The following is a 27,047-nucleotide window of genomic DNA, read 5'->3' as shown; positions in this document are numbered from 1 at the left end:
CTGGAAGTGACACACATCGAGCCGGAGCAGCTTACACACCGTGTCTGTGTGTCCAATGTCCTCTCATAATCCCGATTACTGAGGTCTGGTGTTTCACTCCGCAATGTGAAAACGGATGTTTGAATTGTATGGAAATAATTGAGTCCATTTGAAATTGGATTAGCGTTTGGGCTAACGTTTGTGTTTCACTTGTTTAGCGAGACCTCCATGCTCTGTGGTGTCCAGGAAGAGGACGGATCCTCATTCTGTCCCACTTTCAAACATCCTGTCAACACGCTGGGGAGAATGGCTTTGAGGAGAGACCTCCTGTAGTTTTGGATTTGGGTTTGGAGTCGCCTGATGTTTCGCTGTGGAGAGACTGCCTGCTTTTCCACTTCGAAGCCGTGCATGATGGGTGGGGAGACTCTTCATACAGCGGTGCTTTGCTGCTTCTGAGGGGGGTTGATGGAGGTCCCGGTCCTGGTCCTGGTCTGGACCTCAGCGATCAGGAGCAGAACCAGGAGCAGCAGGTCTGAGGACAAAAAGAGGGTTTAGAAAGGCAGAGCGTGGATCTGCCGGGGCGCCGCTGGCATGGAGGCTGGAGGAGAACCCTGTCCAGAGGCAGCAGCCTGGAGGCCCGCCGCTGGTCAGACGGGGCTTTGTGGAGCAGATGCAGTGGTTTTCATGGCTCGGTCAGCCAGACGGATTAAGTGAAACCAATCGCCGCCCTGCGCGGTGAATGGGAGATGCTACTTTCATGTTGTTCACACAGACGCTTCTCTATTTTGGCATTTATAAATGTGAGCCTGATCTAACCGATTAATACCAAAATAAGCGAGCAGCCCATCACATGACAGTGAGTGTGTGTCAACGGAGGACACGTCCAACAGGCTCTCCAGGCTCTCACTTCCTGTCGTTTCACTGCGTTGGAGCTCATCTCTCTGAGCTGATGACGCACCAGACGCCTCCTCTGCTCGTGGATCTCCTGCTCTCTCTCCTCGCGCCTCCTGCCTGCATGTCGTCCTCAAACACTGGCTGACGAGCATCTTACCACTTTCAAAGCACCACGGCCTGCTCGGTCCTAGCTCTCCTGGGCCCACGGACCACATGTTTGATACCACTGAACTGATTTCTGTCCACGAGGCCTCGATCACACACTGAGCCTGCCACTGGGAGTGTGTGATGGTGGCGAAGGAGGAGAGGAGGAGTAAGGCTTTGGTCCTGTCAGTGCTGGGCCCAGAGATTTTACTGTGTGGTTTTCTCAGATTTCATTATTGTGGTTTGTTTTTCACTTTCAGTTCAATCCAGCTTTATTTATATAGCGAAAAAGACGACACAGTCATCTCAAGACTGCTTTTACCGAGAAGACCCAGCAGATCAGCAAGAAGAAAACCTGCAGAAGAACCCTGCAGAACCAGGCTCAGAGGAGAACCCTGCAGAACCAGGCTCAGAGGAGAACCCTGCAGAACCAGGCTCAGAGGAGAACCCTGCAGAACCAGACTCAGAGGAGGAGAACCCTGCAGAACCAGACTCAGAGGAGAACCCTGCAGAACCAGGCTCAGAGGAGAACCCTGCAGAACCAGGCTCAGAGGAGGAGAACCCTGCAGAACCAGACTCAGAGGAGAACCCTGCAGAACCAGGCTCAGAGGAGAACCCTGCAGAACCAGGCTCAGAGGAGGAGAACCCTGCAGAACCAGGCTCAGAGGAGCAGAAATTTAGAGTAAGGGTTAAGGCTCATCTTAAGATGGTTTGGATGTGTTTTTAGAGAGAAGGAGAACAAGAGAGAGAGTGAGAGAGAAAGAGAGAGAGAGTGAGAGAAGGTGGAGAGCGTCCATCCATCCATTTAACAGCAACAACAGCAGAGACAACACCAGTGACAAAAAAAAAAAAAAAAAAAAAAAAAACAGCCACGGCAAAAACAGCAACAACAGCAAAAGGACATTGACAAGAGAGAATGAGCTCATCATCAACTACCAACACAACAACAACAACAGCAACAGCAAGGAGAAGGACAACAGCAGGCATTGTTAGCCAGAGCTGCAATCCGACAGAAACAGTGAAGTCAGGAGGAGCGTCTTTAAAAAGCTCTTTTTCAGCTGAAGCCTGGAGACGACCGGAGGAGCTGAGGATCAGTCTCTGCGGTGCTTCAGGCTCAGCTCTCATAGAAAATTAGGTTTTCAGAGCAGAGGAACAGAGGGACAGGGGAGAACCTACAGAGCCTCCATGAGAGCGGAGGGGACGTCCACAGGTCCAGCCTGTCCACTGGCCTGATGTCCCTTTTCTTCTCTCACTGTTCAGATCAACACACCCCTAAAAAATGCAAGGAATCAGCAGCCTGCTGGAGAGGACGGAGTGTCTTCAGCCCAGGAGGGACAGACGGCTCCCCTTGTCACTGTCTAGTGTCCAGCTGATGTGGAGCTCATCTGCAGCCCTGCAGTGTCCCACAGAGCAGAAAGGATCACTCACCAAGGAAACCAGCACGTCCCAGAAGACGCATTCACCCAAAACAACATGCAGCAACTGATGATCAGTTTGAGGAAACAAACTGCAGAAGAACCCACTTTCAATTTCATCTGCTTCAGATTTGTCTCCATCACAAAGAAGATGATCAATACATGAAAAACCCTGAGAAGTTTCCTTCAGTATGAATCTGACAGAAGGAGAGGCCACTCATATCACCTCTCCGTGGTTCTGTGCAATACTCCTCTGTTTTTAGTTAAGGACTGATTTCTCTAATCTGACAGTGCAATATTTGTTCAGTTTTTGTAAATATTTTATTAACTAGTCAGATCTTCTTAACTGATAGTGTTAATTGTCACATGCATAGCCCTGTCTTCATATCTATTTTTGATACTATTTATTTTTAAAAGCATTCTTTATCTTTATCTATTTATTGAGTGTTGTTGAAACTGAGGAAGCCAAATGAAATTTCATTCCTCAGTGCACTGTTGTGTAATGTGAAATGGCAATATAAGGAAGTCTAAGAAGAAGGAAAGCGGCTGAGGAAACTTGTTCATAAGAAATAAAGAAAACTGAATTCTACAATTCTACCGTTTCATTCAGAGACGCTTTTGTCCAAAGCAACGTCCAACACAAGCAAGAATCCAGACATAAGGAAAACATTTAGTAAAAGTGCTTCAAGTTTGATTGGTCAAACGAGTTGCCATCAAGGAGCAGAAGAAGAGCCAACCCCCCCCCCTTTTTTTTTTTTTTTTTTTTTTTTTTTTGTCAGCTTAGTGCTAAATAACTTCTGGGTTTTGGACCACCTGACTTATTCTACCCCTAAGGTGGAGTCGGATTAAGTGCCTGGTGTTCTCTGATCAGCTGAGAATTCAAAGTTACAAATTACAATAATTCAAAGAGAGACAAACGCTGACTTCACATTAAAAACACGAGTCACAGCCGAAAACTGAACCCGACTTCTGCTGTTTCAGTGTGAAGAATAGAACAAAACAGAATAGAACAGAATAGAACAGAATAGAATAGAATAGAATAGAATAGAATAGAATAGAATAGAATAGAATAGAATAGAATAGAACAGAATAGAATAGAATAGAATAGAACAGAATAGAATAGAATAACTTCATTGAGGGATTGTCAACATGGTGTATCAGTTCACAACTATTGAATTTTTTTGAAACGAGCTGAAATGTGTGAAGGATTATCAAAAGCACTGTCAGATGTTTATTGGAGCCTCGGTGTGAACTCAGCGTTTCACCGCCACTACAGCTTCTGTGTTACACTCCAGCTCGGCCGCTCACTGTTAAAAATGTTCTCTTTTTCTTTTTTCATGTAGGCTAATGCTTCGTCATTTCAATAATTCTTAAAACATTCTAATTGGTTATAAATTTCTGAGGTGGACACATGAAATCCTGGAGGCTTCAGAGTTTCTGTAAATCAGCTTGTTAGAGGAACCTGCCCAGCTGGCATTTTAGCGTTGAATCACTTTTGAATCCACGTCAGGCATCAATGCTGAATAACCACTGAATTTTGTTTTGATTTTGCAAATCTGATCAACGTTGAAATCACGACGTTATTTCAACGTCATGTCTTCAACCATGAATCAATGCTGGTTTTATTTCAACTGAGCAGTATAGCAGCAAAAGTGCAGAAAATTACAAATTAAATTGACCACCAGGCCTGCAGTCTGAGGGTTGGGAGTTTTCTTTCAGTCATTTCAGCATTTCATTACTGACGGGTGAAACACAGGATTCAAACTCACAACTTAGTGTTCAGGAGCCTCAGCCTGACCTGTTGAGCTGTTAGTTTCCTGTGTATTTCAGAGGTAAACGGGAGGGTGACCACTAGCTTGCAGAAAACTACTAATCCTGAAATACAGTGCAAGACACGCGAAACAAAGTGGTGGTTTTAAAGATGAATGTTTTGTGTTTCACCAAAGTTCACAGTTTGATGAAATTCTGTACTAAATTTAACCGCTTGTGCGGCTCTTTTATTAGACATAATTCTGTCTTTAGAGACAATGAAAACAGACTCAAAGAAAAAGAAACACAAGGCGGGGCTAACATTCACAGAAACACCTTTTCAATGGTAAATTTATCAACGTGTCTGGATGTTGAAATAACGTTGTTTTTCAACTGACATATTTCAGCAACATTTTTACAATGTTGATACTTCAATGTTGAATCCACAGTGAGTTTACCACACAACTCCAACCATTTAGTGTCAACGTTGTTTTGACGTTGAATTAATTTTTTTCATCAACTGACATTATTTCAACTAAATTTCAACGTTTAAGGTCGGTTGAATGCCAGCTGGGATGTAGAATAAAGGCTTCCAGACATTTTTTTATCCGGAATTCCCTGCTTCGGTTTTCACGGAAGAATCGGAAAATCGTTTAATTTCAACTGTTTTTCTGACGATTTTGATGGAATTTCTAAATTACAATGAAATCTGATTTCAAAGAAACAGCGATGGATGTTTCCAAAGGACGCGTTCGTGCGCGAGTGTGCAAGTGTGCGTAAAGCTCTTCTTTAAAAAAAAGCTGCACGGCCACTGCTGGATACCCCTGTGTGTGTGTGTGTGTGTGTGTGTGTGTGTGTGTGGTTCTGATTGGCTGCTGGACTTCGTTGGGGGCTCCAGGAGCCTATTGGATGGGAGCGGTGCGCGCGGCCCGGCCCTCCCCGCCGGTGCGCGCTGGTCCGGGAGACGGTAAAGTGGCTACGGGTCGGCAGGGAGTTATATGAGTTGATGTGACGGAGAGACTCGGACCCGTGATCCGTCCCCGCGGCTGCAGCGTGCCGGCCTGTTCCTGTGCACCCGCAGAGGCTCCACGCGCCCCGCGCCGCGTCTCCCGCCCTGCGGCGCGCGGCCCCTCCAGCACACCTGTGACCAGCCGGCCCCTGGACTCTACAGCGCTGCTTTTTATTTTTGTTTTTATTTGTATTTTTACTTTTATTTTTGTTTGTATTTTCATTTATTTATTGTTTTCCCTCGCGCCTCCTGCTCCCGGTGCCGGTGTCTGCTGGTCTTCATGGTCGGAACCATGTCCTCTTTACCGGGGACCGTACCGCGGATGATGCGCCCGGCTCCCGGACAGAACTACCCCCGAACCGGCTTCCCTCTGGAAGGTAGGCCCCCCCCCCCCCTCCTTTCCCGTGGATGATCTTTAGCCGCTCTGACAGCCGGACACGGTCCTCCTCCTCCTCACGGGCCCGTTACTCCCAGAGAGCCTCAGCCATGAAAACAGCTTCAATAGCAGAAGCTGTGCTCGTGCTCGTGCTCGTGCTCGAGCTCGCTTCATTCTCCTGGTAAAGAATTCTTCTACCTATTTAAATTCTCTGTCTGGAGGAAAAGCAGCAGCAGCAGCAGCAGCGGCCCTGAGCTGGAATCAACCCGATGAAAAACCTCAAACAGCCGCTGAAACCCTGAAACCCTGAAACCCTGAAACCCTGAAACCCTCCTGGATCCTCCTCACAGGTCCCGCTTCCATGTGTTCATCCACCAGGCAGAGAAATGACTGAAAAGAAAAACAGAAAAAAAAAACAAAACAAAAACAAAAACAAACAAATGATATGAAATACGAATTACGCGATTTAATTAAATTCACACATTTGTAATTCCAACAAAAAATCCGATTGAAATAATAAATCTAAATATGAGGCGAATAAAGTGAGAATAATAAAAACGTTTCGGGAGGATTTTAAACAGGCTTCATGTCTGTTTGAAATCTTTATTCCTCCTCGGAGGAAACGGAATTTCACATCTGCAGAGTGACGGTGGACCACAGAGAGGAGGCCGGTCCTCTTCTGGGCCCGGTCCTCCGGTAGACCTGTGGACCAGGAGACCCGGGCCCGGCCGGGCCGGCTGAGTCCCGGGCCCGGCAGCCCTGGCGGGGCCCGGACCCGGACTGCGGCCCGGGCCTCGCGTGGAGAGGTGTCCTAACCGAGGTGTCCTCCGCAGTGTCCACCCCGCTGGGCCAGGGCCGGGTCAACCAGCTGGGGGGGGTCTTCATCAACGGCCGGCCGCTGCCAAACCACATCCGGCACAAGATCGTGGAGATGGCGCACCACGGGATCCGGCCCTGCGTCATCTCCCGCCAGCTGCGCGTCTCCCACGGCTGCGTCTCCAAGATCCTCTGCCGGTACCAGGAGACCGGATCCATCCGTCCTGGAGCCATCGGAGGCAGCAAGCCCCGGGTGAGGAGGAGGGCGCCGGGGGCCGGGCCCGGGCCTCAGCGCGCACCGGAGCCAGATCCGTGCGTGTGGAGCGGGCCTCGGGAGTCGGGACTGACGGTGTTTTGCCGCCCCCCTGCAGCAGGTCGCCACGCCGGACGTGGAGAAGCGCATCGAGGAGTACAAGCGAGACAACCCGGGCATGTTCAGCTGGGAGATCCGGGACAAGCTGCTGAAGGACGGGGTGTGTGACCGGAGCTCAGTCCCTTCAGGTGAGGCCTCCTCCGGTAAGACTCGTTTATTACAACTCCTCTCACACCCTTCACCTCTCCCATTCATTATCGACTGATAATCATAACAATAACATCAACAAATAATAATAATAATAATAATAATAATAATAATAATAATAATAATAATAATAATAATAATAATAATAATACATAAATAATAAATCAATGAAGATTATTATTCTAACAATCACAGTTATAATAATAATAATAATAATAATAATAATAATAATAATAGTTATTATTATTATTATTATTATTATTATTATTATTATTATTATTATTATTATTATTATAAAAGAATAATAGTAATAGTCGTGTGTTTGCAGTGAGTTCCATCAGTCGGGTTCTTCGAGCTCGGTTTGGAAAGAAAGATGAAGAGGATGAGTGTGAGAAGAAGGATGAAGAGGACAAGAAGGCCAAGCACAGCATCGACGGCATCCTGGGAGACAAAGGTAGGAGCTGTCCACTAACAGGGGTGTCATGCCACACACACACACACACACACACACACACACACACACACACACACACACACACACACACACACACTAATTATTTATGAAGGAGCTCCCATGGCGCCGCTTTAGCGCCTCTTTGAAAGTGATGCTTTCAGATGAGCGATTTGCTGCATGGTCGATATCAATTACACCCAGAAGGCCTGACACTTCCACCCGCGACACGGAGGGAGGGGGGGCTGGGGGGGCTGGTGGCCCAGGGCCGGCCGGGGACTAGGGGCCGGGGCCGGGGCCGGGGCCGGGGGCCACAGGCCTGGCTCCAGGTGTTAAAATATTATTATTATTATTATTATTATGAAAAACTGTAGATTCCCTTCAGTTTAAACTGTAGCTAAAAAAAAGAGAGAGAATTTGATCCAATTTCTGCAACGTTCAAGAAGATCTGCAAAAAATCCCTTTTTTCAAAGGAAGACAAGCCGTTCTGGTAGTGTTAGAATTATAATTCATGAACAAACCTCAGTCTTCAGTGATGCTAATGTAAGGAACTGGGGTGAAGGAAGTATTTTTATTCTATTCTATATTCTTTTCTGTTCTGTTCTAATTTATTATTCTATTCTATTCTATTCTATTCTGTTCTGTTCTGTTCTGTTCTCTTCTGTTCTCTTCTGTTCTGTTCTGTTCTGTCCTTGCTGTGTGACAAACTTCCTTTGGATTCGGTGATCTTTCTTGGACACGGATGGAGTTGGTGTGTAGCAGTGTGGTGGTGGGTTGGCGGGGCAGTGCTTCGTTTGAAGAGGTTGCGGGTTTGAGTCCAGTGGAGCCCTTCTGTGTGGAGTTTGCATGTTTTCCCAGGATGCCGTGGTTTGAGTCCAGTAACATGTAGCAGGAGCTCAGCAGTGTGTCAGCGGCCTGCAGGCTTCGTTTGAGGACACTGACACACCTTTATGAGGGTTGAGACTGGATTTTGGGTTAGATCTAGGTTTAGGGTCTGGGTTGGGGTTCGGAATTTATGTTTGATGGTCAGGGTTTTAGGGTCAGGGTTTTAGGGTCAGAGTCAGGGTCAGGGGTGAGGAAATACATTATGTCAATGAATGTCCTCACAACTATAGAAGTGTGTATTGTTCAGGCCTGTGTTACCCTTTGACTGTAGAACTGTCCCTCTGTGTCTCTGTCCCTCTCTCTGTCCCTCTGTCCCTTTGTCTGTTGCTGTCCCGGGGCTGGCAGTGTGTGGGTTGTCCTGGTCCTGGTGTGGTCCCGGCTGCTGGGCTTGTGGCCGGTGTCTCTGTGTCTCTGCGTCTCTGCGTCTCTGCGTCTCTGTGTCTCTGCGTCTCTGTGTCTCTGCGTCTCTGTGTCTCTGTGTCTCTGCGTCTCTGTGTCTCTGCGTCTCTGCGTCTCTGCGTCTCTGCGTCTCTGCGTCTCTGCGTCTCTGCGTCTCTGTGTCTCTGCGTCTCTGCGTCTCTGTGTCTCTGCGTCTCTGCGTCTGGTGTCTCGGTGTGGGGGAGCCTGTGAGGACGGAGCTGGGGCTGGTGGTGCGGCGGCGCTGAGCGGCTGTGTTGGGGGTGTAATGGCTGGAAGGCATGCAGGAGTGTATTTATCCCTATCAGCCGTCTCTCCCGGGCCAGGCACACGTGTTCTGTTGAAGGGCCTGAAAGCAGATTAAATTGAGCCTTTTATTTCTTTTCACTTTCATCTCTCAGCGGCTCACTTCACGGTGTGAAGCCTGTGGCGCAAATTCAGGAGATTTCCAGGTCCCCTGTCCTCTTGTTTATTGAGACTGTGTTTAAATATTGGTTGGTTTGTTGTGAAGGGATTTGGGCGCTGCTCGGCCTGGACGGCTGTGATTGTGAGCTGTCACTTCTCATCAGATGTCTTTCTCTCAGATTCAGCCTCCAGGACTCAGAAACGCATCAGTGTAATCAACACAAATATACAGCAAACAAAGGCTCTAATGAATAAACAGCTCGTTTAACAGGAAAAGGCCTTTTTGGGTGAGCTTGTCTTAACACGGAGATTTCTTCAGGATTTGCCTTCTTAAATTTAAAAAAGAAAAAAAACCTCCAAAAACATGCATTGAATTTTCCTTCACATTGGTGTGATCTTATTTAATAAATTATGCATTTCTTCTAAACTGTAAATTCACATTAATTGTAAAATCCACTGAGAAACAGTGAGGCCTGCAGTTCGCTGAGAATACATTCATAATTTAACTGAACTCAGAAATGATCCGACACGCAGTGAGTGTTTTCAGAATGCTTCCAGGAAACGTTTTAATTTGTTAATCATGAGATCATTTCTACTGGAAGGCGGTTTTTATTTGTTAATCATGAGATCATTTCTACTGGAAGGCGGTCAGGCAGGAGTGTTTCGGTGAGCTGGATGTGGAGGGAGGATGTCGGTGTTTGGCTGAAGCTCCCGGTGCTGTCCTCGGGCACCCGGTGTTTCCCTCCTGGATGGCCGGGTCTCTGAACGTCCTCTCCGGCTGCGGGGATCAGCCGTCTCCCCCGATCCGCCGCTCCGGAGCGGAGACGCTGCTCCTCTCAGATATGCACGGAGGCGGGAGAAGAAAGGCGCGGTGTGGAGGGAGGAGAGGTGGAGAGGTGGAGGGAGGAGAGGTGGAGAGGTGGAGGGAGGAGAGGTGGAGAGGGCACTTCAAACGCAGGTGAGGCTCCGGCTGGATGGAGCTGCCGCCGTTAATAGCGTTTTCCGCGGGCGTCCGCCTCGCGCCGCCCAGCCGGACTGTCTCGCGGCGGCGGCGGCGGCGGCGGCGGAGGGAGACCCAAATGTTGGCTGCAGATAACGCCATCATCACAGCCGCGGTCCCGGGCCGCGCGCGCTGCATTAAACTGGGATTAACCTTCCCTCTGTCCCCCGCCGCCTCGCATCTTTCCACTTTTTAAGGGACGTGTTGGAAGAAGGAGGCTGGAAGCCGCCGGGAGGCAGAGGAGGGTCTCCAGTCACCGCAGGCACCATCTTCATCCTCATCATCGTCACCGATACACAACAGTTTGAACATGAGAATAAATCCTCCTCAGAAATGAACAAAACCAAACATGAAACCAGAATCCCTTCAGCCTCCAGAAACAGGCCCAGTCATTATTTAATCCAGTCATAGTGCAGATATCGGCGTGTCCGTTAAGACACGCGCATTCTAATTATTTCAGCATTCTATGAGAAACGTTTCTATACTGAATCAAACTGTACATTTAAATATGCAAATGAATAACATTAAATAACATGCATGTCTTTGCCAATTGGTTTTATGGAGTCATTATTCAAACAGAGATAAATGAAATAAATATGAAGCATTTGGAATAACTGACAGAACATTAATGATCATTTATTTATTTATTTTTACACTGCAATAATTTCTTTAACAACAACAACAACAACAACAATGATAATAATAATAATGATAATAATAATAATAATAATAATAATAATAATAATAATAATAATAATATAACAACAACAGTCATATTCTACATTGAAAAATTCCAACATTTTTTGTCCTGATTTTTAAATAAGTGCCCATGTTTTTATTTATTTATTTATTTATTTATTTTTTTATTTGATTTGATTTGACCTGGCCACAGGAATACAGGAATACTCCTTCTGAAGTGTTTCCAGGACGGAGTCGCCTCTCTTCACTTCACCCTCTCACCTGACAGTCATTCATTCATATGCTCTAAATACACTTTATCAAGTTCAGTGATGAAACCTAAACTAGTGCAATCCTTTCACTAAGACGTCACAGGAAAATAAAGAGAACAGAATAGAAACAGCGAGGTTAATCAGTTGTGCTTCAGAAATATTGAAGGGAGAGTCAGAGCCTGACGCTGAGCCGAGAGAAAGAGCACTGTTATCTGGAGAAACACCAGGAGCCGAGCCAGACCCAGCCAGGCTGCAGCCACCAACACACACTTCGGGAAAAGAGAGGAAAACCGAGGAGCAGCAACACAAGGACAGTCCCCCCCCACCCCCACCCCCCGGAATGGAGGGATTTGTGTAGAAGTTGGATGTGCTGGCTGCAGGATTGCCGGCTGCTTTCCTGGTCTCTGTGGGGAAACTGGGTCACTGTAGCAACACTGACTCCAACATGGTGGAAATGATGAAGAGCGAGGAGGAAGAAGAGCAGCAGAGCAGCCACCAGCCTCCGTTCAGCAGGAATTACACCAAGAATCCCTCTTTTAATGAGCTGCACCCTGTCAGCACCGATTCAGGTAGGAACAGGGTAGAACAGAGAGAGCCTGCTGAGGAGGAGGAGGAGGAGGAGGAGGAGGAGGAGGAGGAGGAGCAGGAGGAGCAGGAGGAGCAGGAGGAGCAGGAGGAGCAGGAGGAGGAAGAGCAGGAGCAGGAGCAGGAGGAGGAGGAGCAGGAGGAGGAGGAGGAGGAGGAGGAGGATGAGGATGATGAGGATGTTGAGGATGAGGAAGCAGTGAAACAAAGTGGTCTGGTGTTAATCTGTTCAATATTGTGCTGATATTTAATAAACAGAAGTATCCATCCATCATCCATCCATCATCCATCATCCATCATCCATCCATCATCCATCATCTGACCCAGTCTCGGGGTGGGGGTCTGCAGCAGTCCCCGCTGGGTCCACCTGGTCAGGTCTCCAGTCCGTGGCAGGCGTGGAGTGAAGTGGTTTGTAAGTTCACGTGATCCGAGCAGAGGTTGTACTCTGTGAAGTCTGCATGTTCTTCCTGTGCGCTTCCTGCAGGTGCTGCTCCTAATGCTGCCCTGTGAGGCTGAATGGAGCAACACTGACCTGAAGAGAAACATTTCTGCTCACTGACAGTCAAGAAGCAGTAGTTTGAGTTCATTTGTCTGAAAATGTGTAACAGGATTGCTGGTGGAACAATGGAACGAAGTCGAATGGAGTTGTTTTTTGTTGTGAGACACAGAGAGGAGATTTGGAGTTTTGGTTGTCTGCAGATTATTTCCCTGCTGCGTTACATCATTAAAAAACCACATCGCACCGACAATGGCAGTAATTAAAGAGCAGATAATTACACGTCCGGACGCGCTCAGCCGTTCTGTGGAGGCTGACCTACTTGTTGACTTTCCTTTATGTGCTGTAGATCTTGGGACTTGTCAATGGCGTCTTTGGGAAAACAAATATGTATAAATGGAGCGGCTGAACGGGAGAGGCTTTGAGGAGGAGAATAGCGGCCCTCCTCTGCCATGGAGCGCTCAGTAGCCGCCCCTTAATCCTTCTCCTTTTGCCGGCAAATGCCAAGAATCTTGTCTGGAGGCCCAATAGGAAGCTGATCGGCCAACAAAGGAGGCCCGGTGCACAAAGAGCGCCCAGGCGGGATGGGTGGAGGGCGGGCGGAGGAGGACGGGATGGGTGGAGGGTGGAGGGAGGGCGGGCGGAGGGTGGGCAGAGGCCTGCAGCATCCCATTAACAGGCCATTTGTAAAGGATACACACAGTTGAGTGGTAAAGAGGGGAGTCACAACACACCGCTCCAACAGTACCACAAAGTCCACCAGAGCCGGTGTGAGCAGGGCTCTGGACCAAAACCTGACAGACCTGATAAACCAGACACCGGACACCTGACAGACCAGACACCGGACACCTGACAGACCAGACACCTGACACCGGACACCGGACACCTGACAGACCAGACACCTGACAGACCAGACACCTGACAGACCAGACACCTGACAGACCAGACACCGGACACCTGACAGACCAGACACCTGACAGACCAGACACCTGACACCGGACACCGGACACCTGACAGACCAGACACCTGACAGACCAGACACCGGACACCTGACAGACCAGACACCGGACACCTGACAGACCAGACACCTGACAGACCAGACACTGGACACCTGACAGACCAGACACCTGACACCGGACACCAGACACCAGACACCTGACAGACCAGACACCGGACACCTGACAGACCAGACACCTGACAGACCAGACACCGGACACCTGACAGACCAGACACCGGACACCTGACAGACCAGACACCTGACAGACCAGACACCGGACACCTGACAGACCAGACACCTGACACCGGACACCTGACAGACCAGACACCGGACACCTGACAGACCAGACACCGGACACCTGACAGACCAGACACCTGACACCGGACACCGGACACCTGACAGACCAGACACCGGACACCTGACAGACCAGACACCTGACAGACCAGACACTGGACACCTGACAGACCAGACACCTGACAGACCAGACACCTGACAGACCAGACACCTGACAGACCAGACACTGGACACCTGACAGACCAGACACCTGACAGACCAGACACTGGACACCTGACAGACCAGACACCTGACAGACCAGACCCCTGACACCGGACACCTGACAGACCAGACACTGGACACCTGACAGACCAGACACCTGACAGACCAGACCCCTGACACCGGACACCTGACAGACCAGACACCTGACACCGGACACCGGACACCTGACAGACCAGACACAAAGGTGAGTGTGAGTGTGATTGTGAGTGTGAATGTGAGGATGAGGGTGAGGGACTGGACTGTCCTTGTGGACCTGGACGCTCGGTATAAAGATTCTAACCTGAACATTCCTTCTTGATGTGGCAGCTGGAGTGAAGTTGAATTTAAGAATGAAGGTCAGTAGAAACACTCGGACGCTCCACATTCAGGTTCAAAAGCTTCTTAGGGTTGGATTCTGATACAATCATCAGAAATCCTGGGAACCTCTCTGAGCTGAAAAAGAGAACCCGGCCATGGTGTTTGTGTGGCTCTACTGGAACTACGCTTCATTTAACACTTTTAAAGTGAATTCTTGAGAATCAAAGTGAGAGGAAAAGCCAGAGCTGAAGAACAGAAGCAGCGCTGGGGCTGAGTGGCCAGACCGAATCCTGCAGAAGACCCAGAGGACCGGTGAGCCGGGACTCTTCATGGAGAGTCCGGCGGCCCGACCGGAGCTACTTCCTGTCTGAAACCCTCATTCTGCTTCATGTTGGTCCTTGAAACACACCGGGGTGGGAACGTGGAAGTTACTGAACGAGGAGGACGGACGTCAGCAGAGCGGCCAGCGGAGGCCGGAGAGGATCTGAGGACCTGCAGCAGCAGGAAGACCGGCTCCAGCGGCACCTTCCCAAGTCCCGAGCTCCGCTCTCTGCTCAGACGGTGAATAGCAGGAGAAAGTGTGTGTTTTGGTGGAGGAGCTTTGTCATCCGACAGAAATCTGTCCCGCGGATTCTCCCTGCCCATTGATCAACTCCTCCACGTCTGCCGAAGAAAGGACACAAAGCCAGCGCCCGCTGGAGGCGGGCGGCGGCCATTGTGGCCCCGGCAGACGCCTGAATACCTCTGAATGGAACCCTGACCGTGACACGATGGAGCTGGACAGCAGCAAAACGCCCAGCGCATCGCTAATGACCCAGCAGAGGCCGGGACCGGGTCCGCTCTGGACTGCTTCTGACAGGATCCGCTTCCCTCCAGGACTGAAGCTGGTCCAGAGGTCTGTCAGTCTGAAGACCTGGACCGCTTCTGGAACCTTCAGTTAATTATCTTTACATGAAGAAAAGACATCTGCAGGTTGAGTTATGAAGGGTTTCTTCCAGACTTTCTCTTTTTCTTCTGGATTTTTCTGCTGGAGCCGTGCTGGAGATAGTTTACCTGGTTTATTTACAGCTAGTTTCAGCTCCAGCAGCCACTCTCACTTCTCTTCTTCAGGTTCTTTCCATTTTCTTTTCGTTTTCCTTTTTTGTTTTCTTTGTTCCGTTCTTTTTTTTTTTTTCCCCTTTTCTGTTCTTTTTTCTTCTCCTGAAAAAAGTTACACCAAAACTCAGGTTTACTTTCATTTCTCATTTTGTGAAAACTTTATTGAGGAGGAGGAGGAGGAGAGGAGGAGAGGAGGAGGAGAGGAGGAGGAGGAGGAGGAGAGGAGGAGGAGAGGAGGAGAGGAGGAGGAGAGGAGGAGGAGAGGAGGAGAGGAGGAGGAGAGGAGGAGGAGGAGAGGAGGAGAGGAGGAGGAGAGGAGGAGAGGAGGAGGAGAGGAGGAGGAGAGGAGGAGAGGAGGAGGAGAGGAGGAGGAGAGGAGGAGGAGGAGAGGAGGAGGAGAGGAGGAGGAGGAGAGGAGGAGGAGAGGAGGAGAGGAGGAGAGGAGGAGGAGAGGAGGAGGAGAGGAGGAGAGGAGGAGGAGAGGAGGAGGAGAGGAGGAGGAGGAGAGGAGGAGGAGAGGAGGAGGAGAGGAGGAGAGGAGGAGAGGAGGAGGAGAGGAGGAGAGGAGGAGGAGAGGAGGAGGAGGAGAGGAGGAGGAGAGGAGGAGAGGAGGAGGAGAGGAGGAGGAGAGGAGGAGGAGAGGAGGAGAGGAGGAGAGGAGGAGGAGAGGTGGAGGAGAGGAGGAGGAGAGGAGGAGAGGAGGAGAGGAGGAGGAGAGGAGGAGGAGAGGAGGAGAGGAGGAGGAGAGGAGGAGAAGGGGTGCAGCTCCAGTCCTGCAGGTGGAGCTGTGGCGTGGCTCCTCAGACTCCAGCCCTCCTCCTTCGGCTCTCGGCTGAATCGTCAGACTTTCTGCTGAACGTCAGGAATGAATGAATGAATGAATGAATGAATGGATGGATGAACGAATGCTTAAGCTTAAGCTTCATGTCAGGGATTGTTTCTTCTCGGGTCTCATGTTCACTGCTTCATTGGCCCCATTCCACCCTCTAAGTGGCCCATTCTGGGCTGCGGGCCGGGCGTTTGACCTCTCTCAGCCGACTCAGGCTTTAGGCCCGGATTGTGGTCAAAGCTGCGGCCGGCGGTCCCTCCTGGGGACCATCTACCTTCAGTCCCAGACGCCGTGGCGAAGCTGCTGAGTGAGTCTGCTGATGGTCACGCTGATCCAGGACGGGTTGCTGGTTGAAAACCGGTCCCCAGGTTGGCCCGGTGGGAGTTTCTCACAAACACACTGACCAGCAGACGACGGCCACGTGTGAGCGTCTGACTGAAACGCCGGCTTCCTTCCTGCCTGCCTGGCTCTGGGCTCTGAGGCGCCTCTGGGATCTGGACCTGAGGTCTGGTTCACTGTGAGCCGGACAGTCGACAGGAAGTGTGTTGGCTGAGCGCAGGTCCAGGTGAGAGCGCCTCCCGGGGGTAAAGATGGTCGACCGACACAAATCGCCTCATTTTCTTTGCAGCGCTGTGATTGTTAATCTACTTTCTTCCAGAATAAGATTAGAGTGGTGCTTTTTAAAACTTGCTGCGTTAAGCCTGCGGCTGTCTGCTGAAGGCTTTGCTGTGTCGAGTGTATCTTAAGACGGCCTCTTATTATTATATTTGCTCCCAGCTCTAATCTTTATCAGTATTTATATTGACAGTCTGCAATTTTTGTTTATGGCTATTTTTTATCTGCTAAATAAAGACACGTGCGTGCCGGCGCCCGGGGAGGAAAGGAGATAAAGACTTTGCATTAATAGCAGTTTGCTAAGACATAATGCGGCGATAAAGCAGCATCTTTGTGTGGGCTGGATTGAGTTCAGTGCCAGCTGTGTGCAGCCTTTCACACTCTCTCTCGCACGCCACACACTCCACCATGCAATATCTTTCTTACTGCCAAACAACTAAAGTTGGGATTTTTCTTTCTTTTTTTTCCCAGCAGAGTTTCTAAATCTTTTGGCCAATATTTTACTCTCCACTTTAAAAGTGCGAACGCAGCACAGCCGCCACGCCGCTCGCCGCTGCTGCGTGTAAATACCATTGTGCTGAATGTGTGTTGGAACAAAGGCGGGAACAATGCTGCGGAGAGTGAATGGAGCCGGAGCAGCGTCACGCCGCCGAGACGCCGCTCGGCCTGCTCCGGCTCGCGTTTGAGGCCTTTTGTTGACGGAGCGGCTCCTCATGCCAACTGGCAGATCTCTCTTCACTTTCTTTTGTTTTCTTTGAATTATTTCAAAACTTTGGCTTCGCCTCAATTAGCTGCATCTCAGACCCTCGATTCAGCAGAAATCTGAAAGTCAAATGGAGAAACTGCAACAGACGAAGCTGCAGGTGACATTACAGAACTGCCGCCTCAGCAGAAACACTCAGAGTTCTGATGGAGCTCCGTCCAGAAAATCCGTCCGGCCTGACCTGAGCAGCAGGTTCTGAGGCCTCGTCTGCGGCCCTGCAGAGTGCCACGGCCCCACCGAGGCCTCACCCTGCAGAGTGCCACGGCGCCGCCTCACCCCACCCTGCAGAGTGCCACGGCCCCACCGAGGCCTCACCCTGCAGAGTGCCACGGCGCCGCCTCACCTCACCCTGCAGAGTGCCACGGCCCCACCGAGGCCTCACCCCGCAGAGTGCCACGGCCCCACCGAGGCCTCACCCTGCAGAGTGCCACGGCCCCACCGAGGCCTCACCCTGCAGAGTGCCACGGCACCGCCTCACCCCGCCCTGCAGAGTGCCACGGCCCCACCGAGGCCTCACCCTGCAGAGTGCCACGGCGCCGCCTCACCTCGCCCTGCAGAGTGCCACGGCACCGCCTCACCTCGCCCTGCAGAGTGCCACGGCACCACCTCACCTCGCCCTGCAGAGTGCCACGGCACCGCCTCACCTCGCCCTGCAGAGTGCCACGGCGCCGCCTCACCTCGCCCTGCAGAGTGCCACGGCGCCGCCTCACCTCGCCCTGCAGAGTGCCACGGCGCCGCCTCACCTCACCCTGCAGAGTGCCACGGCGCCGCCTCACCTCACCCTGCAGAGTGCCACGGCCCCACCGAGGCCTCACCCCGCAGAGTGCCACGGCCCCACCGAGGCCTCACCCTGCAGAGTGCCACGGCACCGCCTCACCCCGCCCTGCAGAGTGCCACGGCCCCACCGAGGCCTCACCCTGCAGAGTGCCACGGCCCCACCGAGGCCTCACCCTGCAGAGTGCCACGGCCCCACCGAGGCCTCACCCTGCAGAGTGCCACGGCACCGCCTCACCCCGCCCTGCAGAGTGCCACGGCCCCACCGAGGCCTCACCCTGCAGAGTGCCACGGCCCCACCGAGGCCTCACCCTGCAGAGTGCCACGGCACCGCCTCACCCCGCCCTGCAGAGTGCCACGGCCCCACCGAGGCCTCACCCTGCAGAGTGCCACGGCGCCGCCTCACCTCGCCCTGCAGAGTGCCACGGCACCGCCTCACCTCGCCCTGCAGAGTGCCACGGCACCACCTCACCTCGCCCTGCAGAGTGCCACGGCACCGCCTCACCTCGCCCTGCAGAGTGCCACGGCGCCGCCTCACCTCGCCCTGCAGAGTGCCACGGCGCCGCCTCACCTCGCCCTGCAGAGTGCCACGGCGCCGCCTCACCTCGCCCTGTAGAGTGCCACGGCGCCGCCTCACCTCGCCCTGTAGAGTGCCACGGCGCCACCTCACCCTGCCCTGTAGAGTGCCACGGCGCCGCCGATGCTCAGCCTTGATGTTACGCTTCTTCTCCCTCCAGTGGAATTAGTCCTGAGGTGACCGGTCAAATGAGTACACAGTAATGATGGACTACTTAGAGTAAAGGGAGCTGACTTGACGGTTTTTGCAGAAAACTGCAGTAGAATTGCAGCATCTTCAGTGCTGCCTGCTGCTAAACATTTACAAAATATCCACAATGACCAACATGTTTATGTTCTGTGTGTGTGCAACATTTCCCCGTCACCATCCAGACCATCCAGACAAAAAACAGGAACACATACATCTGGAACAAGAAAAAGCCAACTACAGGAGCAAAAAAGTCGGGGTAAAAAAAACCCCAACAAGAACTGAAATAAATGAAACATCTAAAAACAAATAAATAAGCAACAAATGAACCAGAAACAAATAAATTAGGTACACAAAAAAAAAAAAAAACAATGAAAAAAAAAATCAGGAACAGAAAAATGAATCAGAAGCAAAAACAAACAAACAAATAAGTCAAGGACAAAAAACAAAACAAAAAAACACGAAACAAGTAAATCAGGAAAAAAAAATCAGAAACAAAAACATTTGTAACAAAAAACTGAAACAAATAAATCAGGAACAAAAAAACCTAAAGCACACATATCTAGAACAAATAAACTAGAAACAAACGAATCAAGAATAAATAAAGCAGAAACACATAAGAAACAAAAGAACAAACAAAAAACAAAACAAAAAAACAAACAAACAAAACCTCTAAACAAACAAATTTGGAACAAACAATCCAGGAATAAATAAATCATGAACTGAACAGAAACAAAATAACCAGACGCAAACAAACCAGGAACAAATAAACTAAAAACTAACAAATAAAGAACAAATAAACCAGAAGCAAAGAAAGAAGAACAAACAAAACAGAAACTACTGAATCATGAAAAATGGAACTGAAACGCACAGTAATCTATATGACAGAGCGAATGAACTCTTTTTAAGGAAGGAAAGGAGGATTTTGTTTCCAAATAATCAGGATTTTGGTGAGTAAAATGTTGCTATTTTCCTAAATAATATTGGTATGTTGATTTAAGTTGTTGATGCTTATTGTTTGTGCACAGATGTAGTAGGAGACTTGTGGGGGGGGGGGGGGCAGCCGAGCGATGGGGTGCCGAGCGATGGGGTGCTGGATGGGGTGCTGAGCGATGGGGTGCCGAGCGATGGGCAACCCCCCCCCCCCCCGGCCATACACTGCGCCCTAGGCGGCCATCTAGTTCGCCTATGCCTAGAGCCGGTCCTGAAGGGACCACACACACCACACACACCGCTGCTGCTCATCTCAGACGATTCCCACAGGGAGCCGTCTCCGGTTTCATGAGTTCTCCAGAACCCGGTCCTCTTCACACTGAGTCCAGAACGCAACGAGAGCCTGAAACCAGAGTTCTCACTCCCGATCATGATTTATCCTGTTGGCCTTTGCTTCCCGATCGGAGCGATCTATAGCGGATCCCAGACGGATCCCAGAGGGATCCCGCTGCAGCTCACCCTCTCATGTGAGAACACTGACTCACTGTCAGATCAAACTTCCCTTGTTTCCTCATTTGCTTTTCCTCACGGCTTAGAGGACGACTTCAGGTCCCACTGTCAGCGAAGACCAGAGAGTTAATGTCTCTGGCAGCAGTGGTTAGCTCTCTCACCTCACAGGGAGGAGGCTTCAGGTCCGATTCTCAACAAAGACAGGAGGATTTAATGTCAATCCTATTATTGATTTACTTTGTGTACACCAGTGGTTAGACGTGTGTGTGTGTGTGTGTGTGTGTGTGTGTGTGTGTGTGTGTGTGTGTGTGTGCGTGTGTGTGCCCATCAAAGGATCTGTTCCGCTCACTCTACTGCCCCCCTTCTCTCGACTGCCCCCTGCATCACTCTACTGCCCCCTGGTCACTCTTTTGCCCCCCTGCTTCCCTGCTTCTGTAACCCCCCCGCTTGCTGTATTGCCCCCCTGCTCACTGTATTTCCCCCCCTCACTCTCCTGCCCCCCCGCTCGCTGCATTGCCCCAGAACCTTTGTGTTGGCTGTCTGATACCCCTGACTTGTGAGAAACTGTATTTCTGCTCATGTTGTGTAGTTCCACTTGTGATGAGGGCCAGCTGGGATCCTCTGCAGGCCGGTGCAGGGCCACAGGCCATATGTTGGGCACCCTGATGCCAGCGGAGGTCCGGACTCATAGAGATCCCTGATGGACTGTGGTTTAATGAAGAGAGCTGGTCTGTCTTCTTGTTTGCAGAATATTTCCGTTTAGGAAGAGAGAGCGTATGTCAGAGGAGCATTTCACTGCACCTCCACCCCCCCTCAACCCCCCCCCCAACCCCCCGCTGCCCCAAACCCATCACCATGTGGAGGGAAGACGACCCCCCCACAGGACCCTTTTGGGAGGATCCAGCCCACTGCAGCAGCCTCAAGTGTCGTCACGCTAACTTACTGCCAAATTGCTTTATAACAACCCCCCCATCCCTCCATCCCCCCTCCCCATCCACCCCTCCATCCACCCCTCCATCCACCCCCCCATCCCTCCATCCCCCCTCCCCATCCACCCCTCCATCCACCCCCCCATCCACGTATCCAGAGAACCCCCACCCTCAGAACTCCCCCTACCCCCTCCCTCACCCATTAGCACCCCAGTCCACTGTCCATCCCACTGTCCCCTGCCGTCTTGCTGTCTCCCGTCTCGCTCTCTCCCATCTCGCTGTCTGCCGTCCCGCTGTCCCCTGCCGCCCCGCTGTCCCCTGCCGCCCCGCTGTCCCCTCCCGTCTCGCTGTCTCCAGTCTCGCTGTCTCCAGTCTCGCTGTCTCCAGTCTCGCTGTCTCCCGTCTCGCTGTCTCCCGTCTCGCTGTCTCCCATCTCGTTGTCTGCCGTCCTGCTGTCCCCTGCCGTCCCGCTGTCCCCTGCCGTCCCGCTGTCTGTCCCCCGCCGCTCTCCTCACTGTGTTTCGCGGCCGCTCTGCAGAGCGAGTGTCTCGGGCTGGAGACGCAGCGAGACTTGGTTTAATGAATGCAGCGGCATGTCCTGAGGACACATGTAGTCCCAGGAGGGTTCTCTAGTGGGAGCGTTCAAGAGGGACCGCTGGGGGGAACAGGAAGATCCTCCACTGAGACCCCTCCCGTGGCCTGTAACAGGAGCCTCCCTCTAATCCCATAATTCCTTGTTTAATTAAACCCCAGCGCTGAGCCGAGCCGTGGTTGTGTGAGCAGCCTGACGGCCGGCTTCCTCCAGGTCCGAGCCCGAGCAGCTTTAGCTCCACCCAGGCTCTGACAGCAGCCTGGACCAAGGTCCTGTCGTCCAGGGACACAGGAAGCCCCGCCCCCCGGTCCCGTCTGGATGGACGGACGGACGGAGACACTTCTCAGCTCCTGTCCGATGTTTCCTGGGCTCAGAGCCAAGAAAGCAGCTTCCAGAGGTTCAGACTGATTTTGAACAAACGTTTTTTAGAAATATGAACAAAAAGAAAGTGAAAGAAAGTGGACCAGACCCTCTGCTGGACCAGACCTTCTTCGGGACTCTGTGTCCTCCTCAGGGGACAGAGGCCTGTCCAGGGAGGAATGGTTGGACAGATTGGTCCCTGGTGTTGGGCGTCAGGCTGTTGAAGCGGTGAGGACAGACAGTGTGGACCTTCGAGACCGTCCTCCAGTCTGACTGTGGTTGAGCTGCATGCGGTGACGGCACAGTTGAATAGTGGCGTGCTCTCTCACCTCTCAGAGTTCTGAGAGTTTCCATGTTCTCCCTGTGCATTTTTGTGTTTGATTTCCTGTTTTCCTCCAGGTCCGACCCAGGTCCAGTGGGACCGGGTTCATACCTGGTCTTTACAGGGGGCTCTGTCAGGACAGGGACTCTGCGGCGCCGCGGGCCGCCGGGTTAGACGCTGGTGTCTGGAAGCATCAGATAATCTCTGAGGACTCTTTCTGAGCAGCGCCGCTGAAATGAGAGGAACAATGGAGACGGGCCGCCCCGAGGCCCTCCGTCCCCCGGCGGTGTCAAACACTTCACCAAGGTGGTCCGGGAGATTAGCGCCCTTCGTTCCACTCTAACTCTCGGCACTGTGCCCCTGGGCATGCTGGGATACGCAGGTCTTGATAAAGAATACACGTGCACAAGACGAGCACGGGAACATGTCCCCTGTGATGAGGAGGGAGCGGTGAGGCTGCGGACCCGTCCACTGTCCCTCCTCTCCAGGAAGTCCCGCCCGCTGCCGCCACAGGCACTTCCTGTTGTAATAGTAGACCTGGAGGACAGGAAACTGTGTCCTGGGGTTGGAATGTTCTCCATCTTTCAGCCAGCGAAGACGTTTTCAGCAGCACTAAGCCAGGTGTACGGCAGGGAGCCCTCTGCGCTCAGAGCTCCATGATTCAGAGGAAAAATTCTGTGAAGTCTGAAGCTCAGCTGGGATCAGGACTGGAACTCTGTTCCACGCTGCCGTTTGCTCTGACTCGACTCCTCTGTGTGTTCGTCCAGGCAGCCGGATAGACGAAGTGTCAGATGTGGAATCGGAACCCGACCTGCCTCTGAAGAGGAAGCAGCGCCGGAGTCGGACCACGTTCACGGCGGAACAGCTGGAGGAGCTGGAGAAGGCTTTCGAGAGAACACACTACCCCGACATCTACACCCGGGAGGAGCTGGCCCAGAGGACCAAACTGACCGAGGCCAGGGTCCAGGTGAGCACAGCCAGCCTCATCCAGCCTCATCTGGTCTCATCCAGCCTCATCCAGCCTCATCCAGCCTCATCCAGCCTCATCCACCCTCATCCAGCCTCATCCAGCCTCATCTGGTCTCATCCAGCCTCATCCAGTCTCATCCAGCCACACCCAGCCTCATCCAGCCTCATCCACCCTCATCCAGCCTCATCCAGCCTCATCCACCCTCATCCAGCCTCATCCAGCCTCATCTGGTCTCATCCAGCCTCATCCAGTCTCATCCAGCCACACCCAGCCTCATCCACCCTCATCCAGCCTCATCCAGCCTCATCTGGTCTCATCCAGCCTCATCTGGTCTCATCCAGCCTCATCCAGTCTCATCCAGCCACACCCAGCCTCATCCACCCTCATCCACCCTCATCCACCCTCATCCAGCCTCATCCAGCCTCATCCATTCTCATCCACCCTCATCCAGCCTCATCCAGCCTCATCCACCCTCATCCAGATTCATCCAGCCTGATCCAGTCTCATCCAGCCACACCCAGTTTCATCCAGTCTCATCCAGCCTCATCCACTCTCATCCATTCTCATCCACCCTCATCCAGCCTCATCCACCCTCATCCAGATTCATCCAGCCTGATCCAGTCTCATCCAGTCCCATCCAGCCACATCCAGTCTCATCCAGTCTCATCCAGCCTCATCCACCCTCATCCAGCCTGATCCAGTCTCATCCACCCTCATCCAGTCTCATCCACCCTCATCCAGTCTCATCCAGCCTCATCCACCCTCATCCAGCCTAATCCAGGTTCATCCAGTCTCATCCAGCCTCATCCAGCCTCATCCAGTCTCATCCACCCTCATCCAGCCTCATCCAGTCTCATCCACCCTCATCCAGATTCATCCAGCCTGATCCAGTCTCATCCAGTCCCATCCAGCCACATCCAGTCTCATCCACCCTCATCCATTCTCATCCAGCCTCACCCAGCCTCATCCAGCCTCATCCAGCCTCATCCACCCTCATCCAGTCTCATCCAGTCTCATCCAGTCTCATCCAGCCTTGGCTGAATGAGACATGAGCACTGCTGGACTTTTGAAACCATTGCATTTATTTCCATTTTATTTGGTTCTCAGACAGAGATGAGGTCCTGCTGATCTGTTCTCATCAGTCTGGAACTGTTTACGGTCAGAGACGTTCTGCGCTCAGGGTCCATGTTCCATCCACCATCACTTTGTTTTATGGTGTTTAATATTTTTTTGTGGGAATTGTTTCACTAATTAGAATTCACAAACCCTTTCTGCACACGCACGCGCGCGCACACACACACACACACACACACACACACACACACACACACACACACAGTGAGATGGAGAAAGAGAGATATTATCACCAGTTTCTGACCAGCTGTTCATAACTGGATTGAGGAACCTGTGTGTGTGTGTGTGTGTGTGTGTGTGTGTGTGTGTGTGTGTGTGTGTGTGTGTGTGTGTGTGTGTGTGTGTGCAGCAGCTGCTGGGACCCCAGCAGTTGAACCCGCTCTGCATTCCTGCAGCATGTCTCACCGCTGTTTCTTGGCTGGCAGCAGTTTTTCCCACCACTTCTCAGTCCTCGCTCATTGTAAAGTTCACACATCCCAGACGTCCGGGCTCTCAGGGGAGCTCAGTGCCTCCACAGCAACGTGGATCAATCAAGACCCAGAAAACTGAGACAGTGAGAAAGCAGCATGGCATGAGGACGGGAGGCGGCTGCAGCGTCTGAGCCCAGGCGGCGCTCCGCGGCCGGCTCTGACCAGAGCGCCCAGGCGCTTCAGAGTGGCAGAGACAGCTCCGCTCTGTGGAGACACTCCCTCACTCTTCACTCTCTCTGACTCTGTTTCACACTGTCTGACTCTGTTTCACACTCTCTGACACTCCGTGACACTGTGACACCCTGTGACACTCTGACACTGTTTCACACTTTATGACACTCTGTGGCACTCTCTGACACTTTGTTTCACACTGTCTCTCTCTGACACTGTCGTACTCTGTGACACTGTTTCACACTCTGTGGCACTCTTTGACACTCTGACACACTCTGACACTCTCTGACACTCTGCGACAGTCACATGTGTTTCACTGCACCACGCAGATGGTTTGATGGTCTCTGTAATGAGGCTCCTCTGGATTCAGGATAGAGATGTTCCGATACCTTTTTTTGCCTCCCGATACAATTCCGATACTTTTACTGTGGGTATCGGCCGATACCGAGTACCGATCCAATACCAGTATATTATAAAATAATCCCATGCCTCGCCTGCATGACTGTCACATGATCATCACTGTGGTGAGGCCCGGCTCAGGATAAACCCTCTAACATGAATCAATACAGCAAAGTCAAGCCATTTATTTTTAAATAGAACAGTATAAAAAACAGCAGTGCAAATACAATTGAACTAAATCAATCTAGGAACAATTATTTTCAATAACTTAAAGTGCAGTCCCCATATTTTTAAATTAAAAGGGAATTTAAATAGAACAATATAAAACAGTACTGCAACGGCAACTTAAAGGGGCAAAGCACAGTTTTAAATATTAAATTATCAATTATTCACACCCACACACGTTTTCACCTTTGCCTGATGGGCAGCAAGAGCTATTTCTGCAAGATCGCAGTCGCTCCTACTTTCCTGTGCAGGGCGCTGAAGGCACAGCAGTATGAGTGACTCGGGTACGAATCGCTCTGAGCCTGACGTAATGCGCCTCCCGCTGGCCTGGTAATCCTTAGGTTTCGTTTTGTCCGCCATTACTCCGCCAGACGCTTAGCAGCAGCAACTGAGCAGTACTGAGGATGGAGCTTCCAGAAAGTAAGAACAGACCGGCTTCTAGCACTGCCACAGCTCCAGCACAGACCCACCAGGCAGAAGAAACTTACATTTTACTGGAGCGCTGCTAAAAGAGCGAGGAAGGAGTTCCCCTCTTCTGTGCACGTACATGGGCACAAGCCACAGACACGAGCTTTTCACTAAGCTGCAGTTACGCCTAAGGCCTGCAGGGGTCGGTGTTTCGCATAAAATGAGCAAACTGCGCTGTGCTCCTTTAAAGGTGCATTAAGGAGTTTTACAACCTTAAAAATACTTATTTTCCACCATAAATATGTGACACATTTTTAATGCTGTGTACAATGTGCCCTGACATATTCATTACCAGAACCTCTAACAGGCTAAATTGTCACTTGAAAGTCACAGTGCCGGTCCGGCTCCAGAGTTTTTTTGGGGAGAATTTGAAAGGAATGATGTAATGCTCGCTCCAGCTGTTAGGTTTCATTTTGTCCGCCATTACTCCGCCAGATGCTTAGTGAGCAACAACTGAGCAGGATCTTCCAGAAAGTCAGAACAGACTGGCTTCTAGCACTGCCACAGCTCCACACAGACTCCACCAGGGAGAAGACACTTAAATCTTACATGAGCGCTTCTAAACGAGCGAAGACGGAGTTCCTCTCTTCCGTGCACGCGAGCCACAGGGACGAGTTTTTCACTAAGCTGCATTACGCCCAAGGCCTGCAGGGGGCGCTGTTTCGCATAAAACGTGCAAACTCCTTAATGCACCTTTAAATACATCTAGGAATATATGTTGTTGCATATTTCAATTGAAGTGCAGACACAATATTGTAAAATGAAGTCATTTAGATAAAACA

General features: G+C 51.2%; 1 protein-coding gene across 4 annotated transcripts in view; it reads left to right on the top strand.

Moving 5' to 3' along the window:
- Positions 1-5,482: 5,482 nt before the first annotated feature.
- The window catches only part of LOC115408406 (paired box protein Pax-7-like), a 42,672-nt gene continuing 21,107 nt past the window's right edge, over positions 5,483-27,047 (top strand). Inside the window, exons 1-5 of one of the 4 annotated variants that reach the window (XM_030119155.1) lie at positions 5,483-5,567; positions 6,400-6,635; positions 6,757-6,883; positions 7,231-7,356; positions 23,196-23,395. In XM_030119155.1, the coding sequence (XP_029975015.1) occupies positions 5,483-5,567; positions 6,400-6,635; positions 6,757-6,883; positions 7,231-7,356; positions 23,196-23,395 (774 nt within the window). Of the gene's footprint in view, positions 5,568-6,399; positions 6,636-6,753; positions 6,899-7,230; positions 7,357-23,195; positions 23,396-27,047 lie in introns of all 4 variants that reach the window. The other 3 variants (XM_030119153.1, XM_030119154.1, XM_030119152.1) reach the window with 3 other exon arrangements.

Source organism: Salarias fasciatus, chromosome 20 (assembly GCF_902148845.1).
Source record: "Salarias fasciatus chromosome 20, fSalaFa1.1, whole genome shotgun sequence".
Taxonomy (NCBI): domain Eukaryota; kingdom Metazoa; phylum Chordata; class Actinopteri; order Blenniiformes; family Blenniidae; genus Salarias; species Salarias fasciatus.
Note: the sequence above shows the minus strand (reverse complement) of the source record. Positions and strands in the feature narration are given on the sequence as shown.